Source organism: Chamaea fasciata, unplaced genomic scaffold (assembly GCF_029207755.1).
Source record: "Chamaea fasciata isolate MVZ Bird 193981 ecotype frontalis unplaced genomic scaffold, bChaFas1.0.hap1 SCAF_3, whole genome shotgun sequence".
Classification (NCBI taxonomy): domain Eukaryota; kingdom Metazoa; phylum Chordata; class Aves; order Passeriformes; family Sylviidae; genus Chamaea; species Chamaea fasciata.
Window position 1 is genome coordinate 15,886,699 of NW_027094088.1, and position 16,627 is coordinate 15,903,325.

At 44.5% G+C, this 16,627-nt stretch overlaps 1 protein-coding gene across 1 annotated transcript in view; it reads right to left on the bottom strand.

Annotated features, from left to right (window-relative positions):
* Nucleotides 1-8,795: 8,795 nt before the first annotated feature.
* CAPN13 (calpain 13) overlaps nt 8,796-16,627 on the bottom strand; it is a 45,317-nt gene continuing 37,485 nt past the window's right edge. Inside the window, exons 19-22 of the mRNA XM_066178134.1 lie at nt 14,593-14,709; nt 12,188-12,243; nt 11,047-11,092; nt 8,796-9,274 (exon numbers count right to left, since the gene is read on the bottom strand). Of these exons, the coding sequence (XP_066034231.1) occupies nt 11,066-11,092; nt 12,188-12,243; nt 14,593-14,709 (200 nt within the window). The 3' untranslated portion in view covers nt 8,796-9,274; nt 11,047-11,065. The remainder of the gene's footprint in view (nt 9,275-11,046; nt 11,093-12,187; nt 12,244-14,592; nt 14,710-16,627) is intronic.

Here is a 16,627-nt window from a genome sequence, read left to right on the forward strand (position 1 = left end):
GATGTGGCACTTAGGGACAGGGCTTGGCAGTGCTGGGTTAACAGCTGGACTCAAAGATCTTGAAGGTCTTTTTCAACCTAAATGATTCTATAATTCTGTGATACTTTACAGCTCAACAATCCTAACAGCAGGGACTTACTCTGCCATTCCCTACTGGTTCAGCACAAAGAGGCTTAAGAACACAGTGCAATGCTGCCATCCCATGCCTTTGGAAACCCCGACCCAGGAATCCCACCTTCCCACCTTCAAAACCCACTTAGAAGTCAAAGAGTTTTGGTTTTGGTGGTTTTTGGGGTTTGTTTTGTTTTGTTTTGTTTTTGGTTTTGGTTTTGGGGGTTTTTTTGCTTTTTTTATTTTTTAGAAGTACATTTTCTGATCTTCTAGCCTAAGAGCTCAGGCAATGTGACTGGGTCACAGCTCGAGTTTTGTCCTGGAAAAAGTGTTCTGAAATTGAAAGCTGAGCAGCTCACAGCATCCCCTAAACTGGATCCCCAGGCCAGGGCCACCAAAGTGCTGGATCAGACCAGCTGAAAGTCTCTTGTCTCCAACACCAGACCCTGGGAAGGATTTGATGCCTGGAACTAACTTCCTCATGAACAGGAGGGGATGCCTTTGAGTATGGTACCCCAGATTCATTCCTCTCTATGAAGCTGCCCAAAAGCTATGAAGCTTCTCAAAGCTCTGCAAAGGTTTGGCAGCTCCAGCACCCTACAGAGATGAGTTCTACCATTCCAGGCCATGGGAAGCAGTACTTCATCTGGCCGATCCGAACACCAGCAAGTGATTTATCTGCTGCTCCTGGTTCTTCTGTTACAGGACAGTGAATGGTCTTTTTTTATGCACCTGCTCTCTACCATCATTGTAAGCAGCTTTTCTCCAGACTAAGATAACCTCATACATTTAATGATTCCTCAACCAGAAGCTGCTCAAAAGACTTTGATTCCCTTCGGTGCCTTTTCTCTGTACTTTTTTTTACTCCTCTGTGTGTGGAAGGAGGCAGGTGCAGCACCTTCAGGGCAACCCCTGTGCTACCAACATTGGCTCTGTGTTTGTGGAGGAAAATAATCTTTTTCTCAAGAGGTGTTTAACACCTCGAAAGCAAGCTTTGAACACGGTGTTCCCTGTCTCGCCCTCACGTACCTTGGTCCCTCGGGTGGAGGCATTTGCTGGCGGGGAGAGCGGAGAGCGCTGCTGGGACCGGAGTCCGCAGTTCAATCCTGCCATCTGCAGCTCCCGGCTGGAACTGCGCCGCATCCCCTGCCCGCAGGAAAACAGCCCCTCCTTCAAATAACCTGCTCACGTGAACTTTCTGGGTTTAAAATTCCCCGAGGTGAGAGCAGGAGAAATAGGGCTTGAAGAGGAGTGAATATACTGTAAATATATAAATGAGATAAAGTCTTTTATCGAACGATTTAGTAGTTAAAACACACACTCCTGACAAATTAAGATGAGATTAGCCTCGGGGGAGTGTCTGCCCATCAGCAGTACAGGGGTCTTTTAGCTGTGTTGTTTTCCAGAAATTCTTGCACAATCTATCCATTTCAAGGGGGAAACTTTTATTTTTTTTTTCAAATAATTTGCCCAGGAAATTCCAACTTGCCAAATCTTTGTATGCCTTCAGTGCTTTTTTCATGAAATCACAGAATGGTTTGGGTCTTAAAGAGCAATCTCCTGCCACCAAACTAGTTCTTCTGCTGGCTGTGTCCCTCTGAGCCACCCCTAGCTGGATCCCAGTTTAGCTCTGGGAGCTGTCATAAGCCCTGTCCAGATCTCACCACTTCAAATCCCTGTGCTGGAGGAGAACATTGTGCCCCATCCATCTGAACTCCTCTATTATGCATGACATGGCACATCCCTGGATTAATGAAGTCTTCATTAAATCACAGCATATCTCATCAAAAAAAGAGAAACAATCTGTTCCTGACCTAAAAATTTCTACCTCTGACTTTCTACCACTGGCTACACTTGAGTCTCAGGCTTCTCTAAAAGCTCTTCCATTGTTCAGTCAAAAGTAAAAGGGAGTTTTGCAAATCCTGTCCCCTTTTTTATTGACTCACTCTGGAGCTAGAGAAGGATATAATTCTTCTGTTCCTTGATGATTGAACAGAATCAATTCACCCATAAAGTGTCTTGAAAGAAATGAATGTCTGCATAAAGGCCTAATGCCAGTTATTTCTTTGTTAATGCTATGCTAGAAATACATCATTATATTCAAATAATCAAAGGCTCTTGCTTAGTATGTCATGCAAAATTCCCATCTCAGTAACAGCAGTGTGTTCATTAGAGAAATGATTTTTTTTTTTTTTTTAATGTGTGACTCATGAATCCCTCTAATGTAGGTCAGTGGGAATGTGTGTCAATCCACCAGCAGCCTGGCAGCACTGAGGGCACATCCTGAGGAACGGCCCTGATGGCTCAGTAATGATACTACAGCTTCCTGAACCTTTCAGCAGCTTTGCAAGCAGCTTCTGGCCCTTGCCTTCCTCAGTTTGGCGCTTCCAGTTCAACAAAGCAAAGCTGTTTGCTCATTCTGCTGCCTCTTGGATGTAACTGCTGTCCAGCAGCATGGCCCTCTCCCAACCTCGGGGACAAGGAGAGTAACAAGCCCTTGAAGTGAAATTGCACAAGGGTAAAAGCCCAAAAATTATTTTTACACATGTGATTTAATGGGAAAAGGCTTCTTCTCTCCCATATTCTGATTTTGGCTTTAAACCCAGCCCTCTGTCTAAGAAGTGCCTGCAAAGCCATGCCTTCACGTCTCAGCAGCAGAGCTGAGTGATTGCAGATGTCTGCCTTTCCTAGGGCTTGTTCACATGAAGTGAACATTAAGTAGGAGAGCTGGATCTGTCGCCTGCTCCAAGAGCTGAGCCAGAAGTGCTGTTTCCCAGCATCTGTTGGCACGGAGCTGTCAGGTGAGCTGTCTGCTGGTGCCTGCAGGGACACGGGCTGTGCAAGCCCTCCAGAAGGTTATCCCTGTCAGCACCAGGAGCAGACCCTGCGGCATACAGACTCTCCCATGGATGTGGTGACCCAGGCCCACACACAGGAGTCTGCCAAGATCTCCTCGCTTGCCTGGTGTGATTTTCCCAGGCCCCATGATTTTTCCAGGGCAGTAAAACACAGAAACCTCCTCAGAGCATCTCTGCAGTCACCTCCGGCACAGGCACTTGCTCGAGGGGTTGGCGCTTGCACCAGGAAACTTCTGCAGTGGCACAGAAAGTGCCACCTCTGCTTCCCTGTGCCCAGGCCCATCCATGCCAAACTTCATACTCACTGCTCCTCTTCCTTTATTCTAGCCAGGCCACCTGGTGTCCTCCTGCCCCATGGAAATGCAGGGAGTTTCTGATACCTCCTTTTGGGAAGGAGGAATGATGTCAACCCCTCCCCAGGCCACAGCCAACACCCAAATGAGGAGTTTGATAGGCTGAGTGTTACAAAGGCCATTTAGAAGTCCAGAATTCCCTTCTGCAGCCTTTAATGAGAATTCTGCCTGGCAACCAGGGTCCAGAAGAAAATGTCCAGGTGCACCACAGCACATTGTTCCTTTTGGCTTCCTAACATCTTCAGCCTGATGTGCAGGGCTTTGTCCAAGGGACTTCTGTGGCAACCAATGATATCTAGGAGCTATGGACAAGGTGTCCAATTAATCTTCTAAATTTGATGAAACATTGTGCTGGCCTTCACTGATCATGCCAAAAGCTTGAAACTGTTTATTTTTTTCCAGTGGGGGGAAAACATCCTTTGGTTTTATCCGATAAAAGGGAAGCTTTATGCCAGTGTCTAGGAGGGAACAAAATCAGAAAAAGAAAAATCTGGCACTCATAGCTACAATTATCTTTTAACCATTCTTCCTTTCATCCAGTAAAATCAAGACTGCCTCACAATCTCAGTTTCATTTCATACCTCCTATCACCTCTGGGTTCTACAGCATGTGGAATGCTGGTTTGAAAAAAATAAACCAAAAACCAAAAACCCAAACAACTTGACATGTCAACATTTCTACAGGTTAATAGCTGTGTTTAGGTCTTGCAAATCATACACACCATTGGTAAGCAAAGCACCTTCCTGCTCCATGGGTGGAGATGTAACTTGTGTCCCTTGGATGTAAGGAGAAGGGGTTTTAGGCCATGAAATCCAAGGGTGATTGAGAAGGTTCACCCCACAGCTGTGCCTCCCACCCTGTCTTGGTATTTCTCCCTGTGTAGAGCTGGGAACCATCATTACAGTCCAGCTCCTCGGCATCAAGCAGACAAAATAAGTAAAGAGGAGAGGAGGGTGGATACAAGACGCAGGATGGGCAAGAGCCATTCCTCACACTTTTCACTGCAATATCCCTGCAAATTTTTTATTGTGAGAAAGCTCTACTCCACTGAGTTGCTTTTTCCCTGATTTCAGGCTAGAAGATCGTTTGCAATCTGCTCTGCTGACTCAAAATGCCTATGGGATATCGCCCTAGAGAATACACATTCTACTGAATACCAAGTACCTTTCATATAGGCAATAGTATTCCCTCTCTCTCTCCAAGGTAGGTATTTCAGCACAAACCCTAGGAATGCTTCAGGAGATGCATTCATCATCTGGCTGAATAATTCAGCCTATGGAGATGATATATTTCCTCCCCTTTTCTTGAATGTATTGCTTTTAAATGCATAATACTGTTTGCACAATAATCTTTCATCTTGCACAGCCAGCCATGATACAGAAGTATTTCTGTGGCAGCTTTGCCTTTGATGCTGGATGGCATCAAATCTAATGGGTGGCATGTAAAGCAGGGAAATAATATTTCCTCAAGTGGAAAGCTGTATGTATTATTTAACCACCACCAGGCTTACGTGGACCAGTTCCACTCTCAGGGATGGGACATGGGCTGGCTCTCCAGACCTCTGGTATCCCAGAAACAATGTCAAATTTTCTTGGGGTGCTTCAACAAAGTTCCTTCCCACGATGGCTTAGGGAGGGAGGGGCAAGGGAAGGACTTGGATTTAAGCCTTGAGCACTTCAGCCCTTCCCGGGGGCTTTGTGAGGAGCAGGTTTCTGCGTGCCAAGAGCTGCAAGCAGTGAGACGGGAGCTCAGGCCAGGGAGCCTCTAGATGTCACTGCCAGGCAGCAGAAATGGACCCCAGAGCCACCGCGGGCTGGGGACACCGGCCCAGGCACAGCCGGCAGCGACACGGGGTGGCAATGGCCAGCCTGGTGGGGGGCATTGGGAAACCTGCTCTGAAGAGGCTGCTGTGCTTTGGGACTGCCTGGGCATCCCCCTCCCCCGGGCTGAAAAGGTGCAGCAATTGCAGGCTGGGACCAGGTGCAAGGGGTGCAGCCAAAAATTGCAGGTTAAGTTATTTCGTGTAAGGAATTGCCAGGTAAGGGTGAAATGTTTCTGCTGCAGCCCTGCAGCAAAGAGAGCCTAAAGACAGGTGCTAAGGCGAAGCTCAACAGTGCCAAATAGAGCTGGCAACCCCCCCACCAGAGAAATTATCCCAATATTTGTCTGTGCCCCTGCTGAGCCACCTGAACACAGGGAGGGGTCACTCTTGACTGAACTTCCATCTGCTTCCTACTCAGAGAAGGACAAGTTCCTCTTTTGAGAAAGGGTCACCATCTCGCTGAGGGCAGCAGCAAGACCTGAGCATTCCCAGGCACTCCTCCAGACTGGTATTCCTCCTCTGGAGCACCAGCCCCTCACTGCTGCACCCCTGCTTGAGAGAGGCCTGTGAGTCTGCAGCCCATGGTCAGGACATTTGCTGTGGCATGACATGGCTGCTCCCTGCTTTGAGAAACACATTGCAATAAGAAACAAAAGTAAAAATCACTAGTGCAAGGTGCACAGGCCACTGGGCTGCTCACAGCCAGGGTCTCACTCAGCCTTCCCCTCGCCAGCCATGCATGTGGTAATGGAATAATGAGTCTTTTTTTCTTTTTTTTTCCCTTTTAAAAATATTACAGTTATTCTGTATAAATTGAAGTTTCTCTGTGAGAACCTCAGGCACAGTCAAAGGTAGAGAGGGAGGTTCAGTTGCTCTAAAACTGGCCAACAGCACAACAACTCTGCACAACAGCAAGATCCAGATGTGTTCACTGAGGTGTGGGCATCAAACCACAGCCTTCAAGGTGCCTGGGAAAGCCTTGATCCAGGCTGCATGCTCAGGAAACAGACCCTGTAGGTAAGACATGTGAGAACTTCCTCCTCTGTCCATCTTGGCATGATTTGGGCACAGCCCTTGCCAGGCGGATGTGAGACACGGGGCCTTTGAGTCTAAGGAGAAGGACAGTAAACAGCAGGGTTCCCAGATGACATCCAGAGGTTATTCTTGCAGGGTCAGCTGTCACCACTCTGCACCAAAGTCCTTCTAAAGCTTATGGTTGGCTTAGATCCTTCCTAATTTCATCAGCTCTATATCCCATCTCCTGTGCTAGGGAGTTCAACATCACTAATCTCATCTGCTTCAGCCTGCTTCTTACCCTCTTGGGGGCTTTAGCCTCATGAAGATTTAAAAATAGAGCATTTGTTTGAGGTCCTTCTCTTCAATTTCTAACAGCAGATTCTCTTATGGCTTTTCAGACTTGTGTCCCTGAGGACTAGGAACTGATTTTAATCAAAAAAATTAGAGATGATATTATCATAATTGGATGAATCTCAGAGCCTTCACAAGTGCCAGAAACCTCATGGGGAACCACACTCACATTTCAGAGCTGGCAAACACAGATGAAGGGACCTGAAGATTTTAATAGGGGCACCATCCCCATAAAGTTGGCCTTCACAGCTTAATCACACAAAGATGAAATGTAGACGTTTTCTCTCTGTATCTAACACCCCACTGATCTGAGCTGCCTTTGTTTTCAGTGTTGGCCCCAGTATTTGTGAAATGTATTTAGATTCTTGTTGCTTTTGGAAATAATAGTCACCACTGTATTATGGCCAAATCACTGCTTTTCTTCCTTATTGACCCTTTTTTTTTTCTTTTTTCAGGCTACCAAACACCCTTGACTTTGTTTGTGGGATGGTTAATCAACAAATCTGTCACAATGATGGATTCCTCCTGAATTGTTGCTTAATTAGCTTGGTTGGAGGTATAAATCAAGTGGAATACCAATTCCTCCAATGCCACAGACAGGCAGCCATGCTCAGCTTGACAGCAGTGAATTATTACTCTGCCCCAGTGCAGGCACCAGCCTGCAAAGCCAGAGGGGCCATGGGTTGGTCCCTGAGGGTACTGGTGTGCACAGAGCCACATACAGCTGAGTGAGGGGCTGGTGGGATGGGGCTGAAGGTGGGGTCTGCAGGGGCTCTGTGCCTGGGAACACTCTCCAGAGCATCACCCCCAGCAGCTGCTCACGCGGTGACAACTCATGGATAGGTGATGTTTCTCACCAGGGGTGCCTGGTGTCTGTGCCTGCTTTTTAATGAAGAGGAGACATTTCAGTCTGTGGCCAGGCTGAGTTATGAGACAAGGATCTTTGTCTCCTGACAGGCAGAATTGCCTTCCACAGAAAGGCAATTATACAGCTCAACAAAAGGAGAATACATCAGCTGCAAATTAACATTTTTAAGATTAATTTTAATGGCTTGGTATTTTTATAGATGAGACTTTCACACAACAAGGATGTATTTAAACCAGTTGACTTGAACTGAATTTTGCAACTTTAACAGAGATGACTTCTCTGTAGCTACAAAGAGCTTGTTCCCAACAGGTCTGAGACATCTTGAGCACTGCTGAACTGTGTGGTGGAAGTCATCCAGAAGTACTTGAAGTTTTTAATTATCCTTTTTGAATTCCCAGGCTAAGCTACATAAACCATTCTCTGAAATGATTCTAGTAATAAGCCTTTTTAGCAAAGCGTATTTATTTTTCCATGGCCCCCTTTTTATCTTCACTCTTTGCCAACATTTGCAGAGGGCTTAATTAGTGATTAATGATTTCAGGTGGGATGTGTAAGTCCTGCCTTGGAGAAGGAATACGTTTGTTCAAAAATAACTGAAAAAAAATTAAATAATCTAATTTTACTGATTTCCCCTTGCTCTAATTTTCAGTGGAAGAGTGGGTTCAGTGGCCCCTCTTGCCTAGGACCAGCCTGCATGAGTAATGCTCTCCAAGCTGCTGAAGGAGGCAGTGACACAACACAGACCGACCTCAAGATAACAAAGATCTGGGTTTCGTCTTTACCTTGTGATGTGGGTGTTGCTCTAGTGTGTGACGTCTCCCTGGCAAATGGGTAAATCTGTTGCTAACGTGTGGATGCCTCAATGGAAACCTGTGCAGAGGGTCTGGGTGAGGCACCGTGTGAATTATATTGTCATGGCAACCCTGGATTTCTTTCATCCATTGACATTTGCATCCTTCTTTTTTGGCATTTTCACAAATAGAGCCTTCAAAGATTATTTTTTTTTTCAATAGCTGAGTGGAATAGATCACTAAACTTGCTGTTAATGCCATAATAAAAAAGTATGAAAATTAAGTTCATGTGGGGGTACAGAAAGGTTACAGTTACTTTGCAGGTTTAAGTTAAATTTTTGAGCAGGAATTATGTCTGAAAAAGCCCTACATTTTTAAAGACATCAGGACAGAGGAAGAGAATGCAGTTCAGATAAACTTTTCTATTCCCAGACAGTCCCAATATAGATTCTGGAAGTCAGAAAAAAACACTGAACAATCTGTTCTATATCTCTAATACGCCACCCCATTGCTGTAGCAAATAAAATGGAATCCCTATAGTTGAAGAACTCAAAAATGCTCAAGACTTTTTTTTTTCTAATTTATTAATAAAAAAGTATGAAGAAAATCAAAACATTTCTGGTGTTATTTATGAATTATGACTAATTTCTTCAATCATTTTCTGGCACTTAAAACGGCACACAAGAAAATTATGAAGTAATTCAAATAAAACAGTGTCTTAATCGTTTTTGTAACCTACATCTTATACATTCCTTTCACATGAAAGGCATGGGTCTGTTCTTTTTTTGCAGTGAAGTTAATGGAGCTGTTCCTAACTTCTGTACTATTTACAGGAAGATGAGAGGAGATTACAGACAACAATTCCAGCTTGCCCAGACCATTAAATACTACCAGCTTGCCCATGGAGTGCTTTCATTAGCAATTCTTCTCTCTCCAAGGCACCTTCAGTTTGCCTCGAAAGGAGTTTTCATCCCAACATCTGAGTACCACCAAGCATAAGGACACCTGGCTTCACTCCTTCACAGTGGGTTTTCAAAAATTCTGGATGGCTTTTGTATGGGATGGCCTTGGGCACTGTTCTACTGAGGAGGAAGAAAAGTCACCTAAAACAGAGGTAAAGAGACTCAGAACACAGCCAGCTTCAGGTCAGCCTTTAGCAATCACTAATGGGAATTTTTTTGCCAAGAGAGTTTTTTCAGCGAGTGCCAAGTGTGTTTTCCCACATCAATCTCAGTTTGTTAGGCTCCAGTTTTAACAGTTCTGGTCCTCGGAGGCCCCTGTGCCATGACTGCCCAGGCTCCAGCTGCAAGTGTCTGCTAAATTGCTCAAGTGAACTGCTTACAAACACCCTACAGGCAGGATTTCATTCCAAACCGGTAAGTGAAAATTATGATTAATTATATATTCCCAGAAGTTATGATCAGTTTATGAATGATTCATGAAAAAAAAAGACAACTAAATAGACTATGAATATGATTTGCAAGCAATAATTTAAGCAACTTCATCTCCAAAGGCAAGGTCCTTCTGATATTTACCTAATGATAGTCTGCGGTGCAAGTGCTGGGTGCAGTGCGGTGAATATTCTGTTTTCACACATAAACATACCAAAATGCAGGTTTGCACTGTCCACAGCTCTGAATGCAAAGGGCAGACTTTTAAACAAACAACTGTTGGCAAGCAGAGCTCAGGGGGGTGAAGGAATCTCAGTGCTGAGTGCTGAAGCCCAGCTCCTGCCACAGCCTGGATGTAACCAGGAGCCAAGAGAGAGGAGCAGCAGGGCACAAATGCTGTCTTGGACTCAAGGTGAAAGACATGGAGCCACCCCTGCCTTGAATCTGAACCTACCATGCTTTCTCCCTGGGGGAATGTAATTTAAACCCTAGTTATACATTTCCCCTTCCAACTTCTCACCAAAGTTGGCATCCAATGCAAACTGCCTTCAGAAGCAGGGTGTGAGACACCAGAGATGCTGTTCATGTATTATTTATTATTGTGATTCCTGTCTACAGGAAGGCTTATCTGGATGCAGTTCATGGATTTCAAAGAATGTCATAGGTTTGGGGTTTTTACTCCATTTTTGGACCAGGCTGATAAGGAAAGTGTCTGACTTTGCCCAAGGATGCTCCACAAATTCCTGGGGCCAACTGCCCCTCCACTGCATGTTTTCTCTGAGGACTGGGTTTCCTCCCTGCTTTCTCCTCAGTGACAAATGTTTGGGACCAGCACCAACACTTTAGCACTGCAACTGGAACAGTGGCATCACAGAGGGTGAGCTTGGCACAATGGCCAAGATGGTTCTCAGATGTATAAACAGCACAAGTTTTGCAGGAAAAGGCAGAGTATTACATGAGAACCAAGCAACAAAATTGGAAAGTCCAGAGGAAAAAAGTACCTCTCTAGGCATGACATGAAGGGAGCAAACATCAAAAGAAGCACAAGATAGGGACTGTTGTTCAAATGTAAACCAAATCACATAATTCTGTTAAACATGTGAAATCAGACTGACCAAGAATCCAAGTTACTTTGAATACCCACCCTCTATTTGACTATACATTTGCCGCTGTGTAAGAAATGCAGAGGTAATTGCACTCCTCAGAAGACAAAAAATAAATTCTGCTCACTCATCTGTTATCTCAGGTGGGGGCAAGTTTCTAGCTGAGCCATTGGGGATCTGTTTGACTGGTAAGGTCATCAGCAATTCCCCGGAAAAAACAGCCCAAATTCCAATTCCCTTTGCAGCCCCTCTCATGCTGCAGGTCTCACCTCTTTCCCTCTTTCTTTCACAGCTTCTTCTCTCAAAACCCCCCACAACCCCAAGGCTGAGCTTCCTGCAAGGGCCCCACCCTCTCTTGTCAGCACTGAGGAGATTTCTTACCATGAGCTCTGGCATCTCTCTAGGTGTACATGACAAGAGTCAGCCACTGAAAAAAGGAGAAGAAAAGGTGCATTTAGGCACTGATAGTACACCAAGTCTTCAGACTTGTCTCAGGACCTTCAGGGGTGACCCAGTGACTGTAGTCCTTTTGTACTGCACAGGACAGTTAAGGGATTTTGGAACTGCCTGCTCCCCTTATTACAATTCAGACCCAGAAACTCTTTCCATATGTTGTTTTCCATGATAAATTATTGCAGCAGCTGCAGCAGGAGCAATTGGTGGGAAAGGGTGGCATCTGCCTGATTACACGTGGAAGAGATAGCAACTTCGGGGAATCTGGCTGTCCTACAGACTACCCTATAAAATAGGTCCAGGTCCTCTGCTTGCAAACTGTGCTCTGCCCTTGGTGCAAAACAGATTTAAAGAACACTGAGGCTCTGCACTAACCACAGAGGGTAAACGGGAGCTGGTGAGATTGTAAAGGCTTTTTAAAAAATCTTTTTAAACACTGGGTTGTCAAATAACAGTCCCCAGACTGATAAAGTGCAGTACTCAGGCATATCACCATGGAGCACAGCAGGATTTTTGCTTCAGACTAGCTGATAAAAAGCCTGATGTGTCCCCATTCAGCTGGCTATCCTTCAGGCTGTGCTTTTAAGACAAACAGCAGCAGCAAGCATTTGTCTGCTGTTTCTTTCTTAAAACCAAGATGTTTTGCAATTCAGGATTAACAGATGGGGCAGTAAGAAACGAGGGCATGGGCGGTTTTTTTTGTTGTTGGTTTGGTTTTGGTTTTTTGTTTGCTTTTTTTTTGGGGGGGGGGTGTTTTTTTTTTTTAATCACTTCCTCAAAGTCACTTTGAGCAACGTTTCCAGCAATGACAGGCTGGTGTCAGTAAGGGAAGACTCTATGCCTTGGCCAGGGATGGCCACCTCTGAGCTGTGCCCACCAGTGGGGCCAGGGAACCCCAGGGAATCACCTCCCACACAAGATGTACTTCCAGCCAGGCAAAACCTCCACCACTCTTTGCAAGGACAAAAGCCTAGCAACATATATGACACATCATCTTTAACTTCACCCTTCTGCTAACATATGGTCCCACTTTGGAGCTGGAGAGAAGAGAAGGAAGGAGCATTCTTACCTCCATTGCCGTCATCAAAATTTGTGATCCGCCCTCTGCTAAGTTTTGGAATGCATCTAAGGGCAGAACAACAAAAAAAAAAACCTCTTTTCACAAGGAAGAAGCAAGAACTCAATGCAGACATGAGGCTGTGACAGCTGAGGAGCAGAGCTGCAATCCCTATGCTGGGATGCTCTTCCTGGCTCAGGTGTCCTGCCTGGCCACATCTCATTTCTGTGCTGGGTACCCCTTCTGCCTTGGCCCTCAGATCACAGCCTGGGAAGGCATCCCAATTTTGGGGCCAGAATCTGGCAGAAGTGTAGGGACAGGCAGTGCTCAATGTGGCTGCTTTCATCTCCTCTCACAATTTTTTTTTTCAATTGTTTTCCTGCCTGAAGACTGACAGGAGGATGGTGAACTAATGAAACACATCTTCCCACAGGGAAACTTTCTGTTGGTCCTTTTCCATCCTCCCTGGCAGTGAGTGATCACAGTGTGCCCTACGAAAGTGATTCTATTGAAGTCATTAGTATGCCTTGCAAGCTTTTTACAGGGAATATAAATGCAGATGCTGCTGTTATTCAGCTAGAGTTTGAAATTAACATTGCTGAAAGTTTTTTTGACAGAACACTTTGCCATCAGAAAATTTAAATCCATTCAAATATTGTTATTCTATGTGCATATTTATACTGCAGTATGTCTAGGAGAAGTCTTCAAACCCAAGTGTTTGGATAAACTCAAAACACAGTATTTTGAGGGGTTTTATTTATTTCAAAAATTGCTTTTCTCCTAGAAATGTGCTGTTATAAACAGTAATAAAAAGTGGAAACGAATTTAAGTTTGTCTATCTTTAAATGACACATTTCTCTGGGAGCCTGGAGTTTCCCACCCTGAATGGAAAAGACTTTGTAAGATTACAGATGTTTTGAAACCTGCCCAGCCTTAGCAAAAAGGCTGTTGGGAGAGGGTAGGAACAGGGCACAAGGGCTCGCTGCTCATCTGCCCCTTAGGAGGCCACCAGAGCTGCCTCCATGGCCCAGAGCAGGGAGGAAAGGTGGCACATCCAGCCTGAAGAAAGGCACAGGACAAGGAAATCCTCGTGTTGTGCCCAGTCCCTTTGACAAGGCTGTATTTTCAGGGCTGGGCTTGCACCCAGCAGTCTTTTTAGGAAAAAGTGGCAGCGCTGAAATTACCTCCTCTGGGCAGAGGTAAGTGCCTCTTTACCGCTTCATTAACTCCGGTTAAATAGAATTTGCAAAGAAGCTCCTGCTTTTGGTTTGGGTCTCATCTCTGGCTATCTTGAAAGGATGAGTAATGATTTAATGGGACAGATTTTATCTTCCCTGCTGCATTCACATCATCATAAAGGTTGACTGCCTTTTATTCCCACTTGGCACCCTTATCCTCTCCTGTAACAAACTTATTCGCAATGATCTAAAAAGTTTGAGAAATGTATTCCACATTAAACGCTCTGTAAAGTGATAACTGAAAGAGTGGAGAGCATTTTAAGATTCTCATTACAGACAGCAATGAAACTTTTAGAGACTCCTTTCCACATGGATGCAAAGGATTTGTCTTTACATTGGCACTTAAAATGTAAAAGGATCTTTTTTTAAATAAAAAAAAATACTATGGCACTAATATAGGCATAAAAACTTTCATCTACAACAAGTGACAAGTATAATCACAAAAAATGGGTGTTTACAAGCTTTGTTTTTAATGAAAGCATTAAAATCAGGACATGCTCTGATTTTACAGCACTTTCAGAGCTGCTTCTGCTGTACTCCCTTGAAATGGGATTTTAGGCAGTGTCATCCAAGCAGATCTGCTGACCACTATTGGCCCATTAAACATCAATGCTAAAAACACACGGGAGAAAATGAGCGCTCGTTTCCATGCACTGTTGAAACCCAGCTCATTCCAAAGATGAAATAAATTGCTGTAGCGATGTTCTAGCACAAGGGTCACAGTTGCTGACTTCGTTTAACTGCCAATATCTCCAGTCAAAATGCTTATTATTAGAGTAGCAAAAATTACGATTTTGTAAAACAGAATTTCATTTCCATTCAGGCAAAAGATCATTTCCAGACACTCCCTCCTTTCAAGTGTCAGACAATAGCTGGATGCAACACAGGGAATGGGTTTGTTTATCCACAGAGGATACTGGACTTTCTCCATACCGAAAAACTGAGAGAATTTTACTGCACGCTGAACTGCTCTCTAGCAGCCAGTTACTCCAGTGAACAGGAGGTAAATCCAGCTCCTGGCAAGCAGGCTGCCCAAAGAGCTGCCTGGACTTGGGGCAGGTGTGTCACTTCCAAGCCACGCTGTTAGACACGTATTATTACACCTTGTCCCTTGTCCCTGCTCTCGGGCTGGCTGTGCAGGCTGCCCTGCTGCCAGGTGCCCGGGGGTCTGGCACTCACGGCTCATGGTGTCGAGGCGCAGCATGCAGCACAAGAAGTCGGAGCAGCCCACCCTGCCCGCGGCATCGCCGTAGCGCAGCGTCATCAGCCGCAGCAGCTGCGCGTCCGCAGCCAGACCTGCCGAGGGAAGACACGCTGGGAGGGCACGCACCAGCTCTGAGGGCCTCCTGCCAACACCCTGGGGACACCCTCAGCCCCTTGCCCTGTCATGCATCCCTGGACAGCCTTTCTCCCACTTTGTGCCTGAGAGTCGGGGTAGGGTAATGGAAAACCAAAGTCGCCTTACTCACTGACTCCCATTGTGGCTTAAGTCAGCAAGCCGCAAACACTGAGCTAACTAATCTAGTCTTATCTTCCTTTGCCTTTTTAGCTTTTATTTTCTATAAGAAAGGGTGATTTTCTTTGGCTCATAGCTGTAAAAGTCTGAGCGTAGCATTTACAATACCACCGGCTCTTTCTGCTAAAGAGGCAGATGCTGCATGCTCAGGCTATTATGCTGCATAGCATGCCTGAGATTCTTAATTTTTACATTTTCTCTTCTATTAGAAAATGGTGGAGGGTGCATTTCTTTTTTATTAGCTGATTATTCAGTATTTGTGTCGCAGTCTGTTTGGATGGAAATTGGTATTCAATTGAATGAACAAAAATTGCTTTTTAGAATGATTCTTTTATTAGTTAAATAAAACTACCCTAAATGTGCTGGGTATATAAGAGGAATGATTTAAATATATTTTGCACTAAAAGCTGATTTGCAAAACAAAAGGGAAATTTTCTGCAGAGAGCTGGACTGATAGCTTTGGTTTAATGCCTTCTCTGAGACTTCAGAAAAGTCTCATTTGCTCTCTCCAGGTTTTAGTAGCTCAGCTGGATATGAAGTAACTTTCCTGCCTTTTCAACCAGCTCTAAACTTTTTAGTTTTAAATGAACTCATCATGGAGCTAAATTAGTTGAAAAAGCAGAAATAAAAGAAATGGCTTCTTTACACCTGTGTAGTGAGAGAGAGAGCCGATGGAAGTGGTTTAGTACCACCATTGACAAACTCTGGTTGCATGAGCCTAGCTGGATGTCTCCAGCAGGAAGCAGGTACACAATGCTGAGTAATTAAAGAATGGAAATACATTTGGGCTTAAGATACATTCCAAATTAAGGTAAACCTGATTTCATATTCTTTTCAAAGGAAGTAAAGACAGTAACTAAAAATAAATCTAATTAATGTCTTCTTTGAGTCTGGTTTTAAATCCCTGTAGCAGTGAGGCAATGAATTCTATTTTTAACCTTTTGAAGACAGTGGGAATTCAATCAAGCTCTCTCCAGAGAGCAGATTCCAGCAAATATTGCTTATGGGATGCTACAATCAAGTCTTACACTAGTAAAACATCAACAATTTGGTTTGGTCAATCTGAGATACACTTGCTCTGAAATCTGCTCACTTGGCAATGTCTCTCAATTAACCTCATCAACAAGACTGAAGGGTCAATCCTCTCTGTTCCCAAGACTTTTCAGCTGATTTCGAAGACTGCTCCCCAAATCTTTCATCTGCTGGATTCCTCCCTCTGATTTTAGCAAAGCTTTTAATTACTGGCTTGATGTTTCTCACATTTATAAATATAATGATACTTATAAAAATTATTTTGAATCATTTACTGTTGCCAAAGAGGAGTTTGTAAATACATCAGGCCAATGCTGCTGCATTTCAGGGCAGCACTGCTGTTAATGCAGCTGGCCTGCTTTACTCTGATCCATTATTATTATTGGAAGCATTAGGAAAACAGTGAAAATTAAGCACATATTGCAGTATTTTGTTGGGGAAAGCACTGAACACTTCAGGGAACAGCTGGCTAGGAGTTGGATTTAGATACATTAATACCATTCCCAGAGGTAGCACCAAGCTCCTAAACACCTTCTGGGGTTCCTGCTCAAAAGCCAGGACAGGGATCATCCCATTGCCAAGCCAGATTCAAATACAGATGCCTGGCTCAGAGGGCAGCAAGAATGAGCTTGTAATTTTCTTCCCCACTAACAACTACTTGTAGCC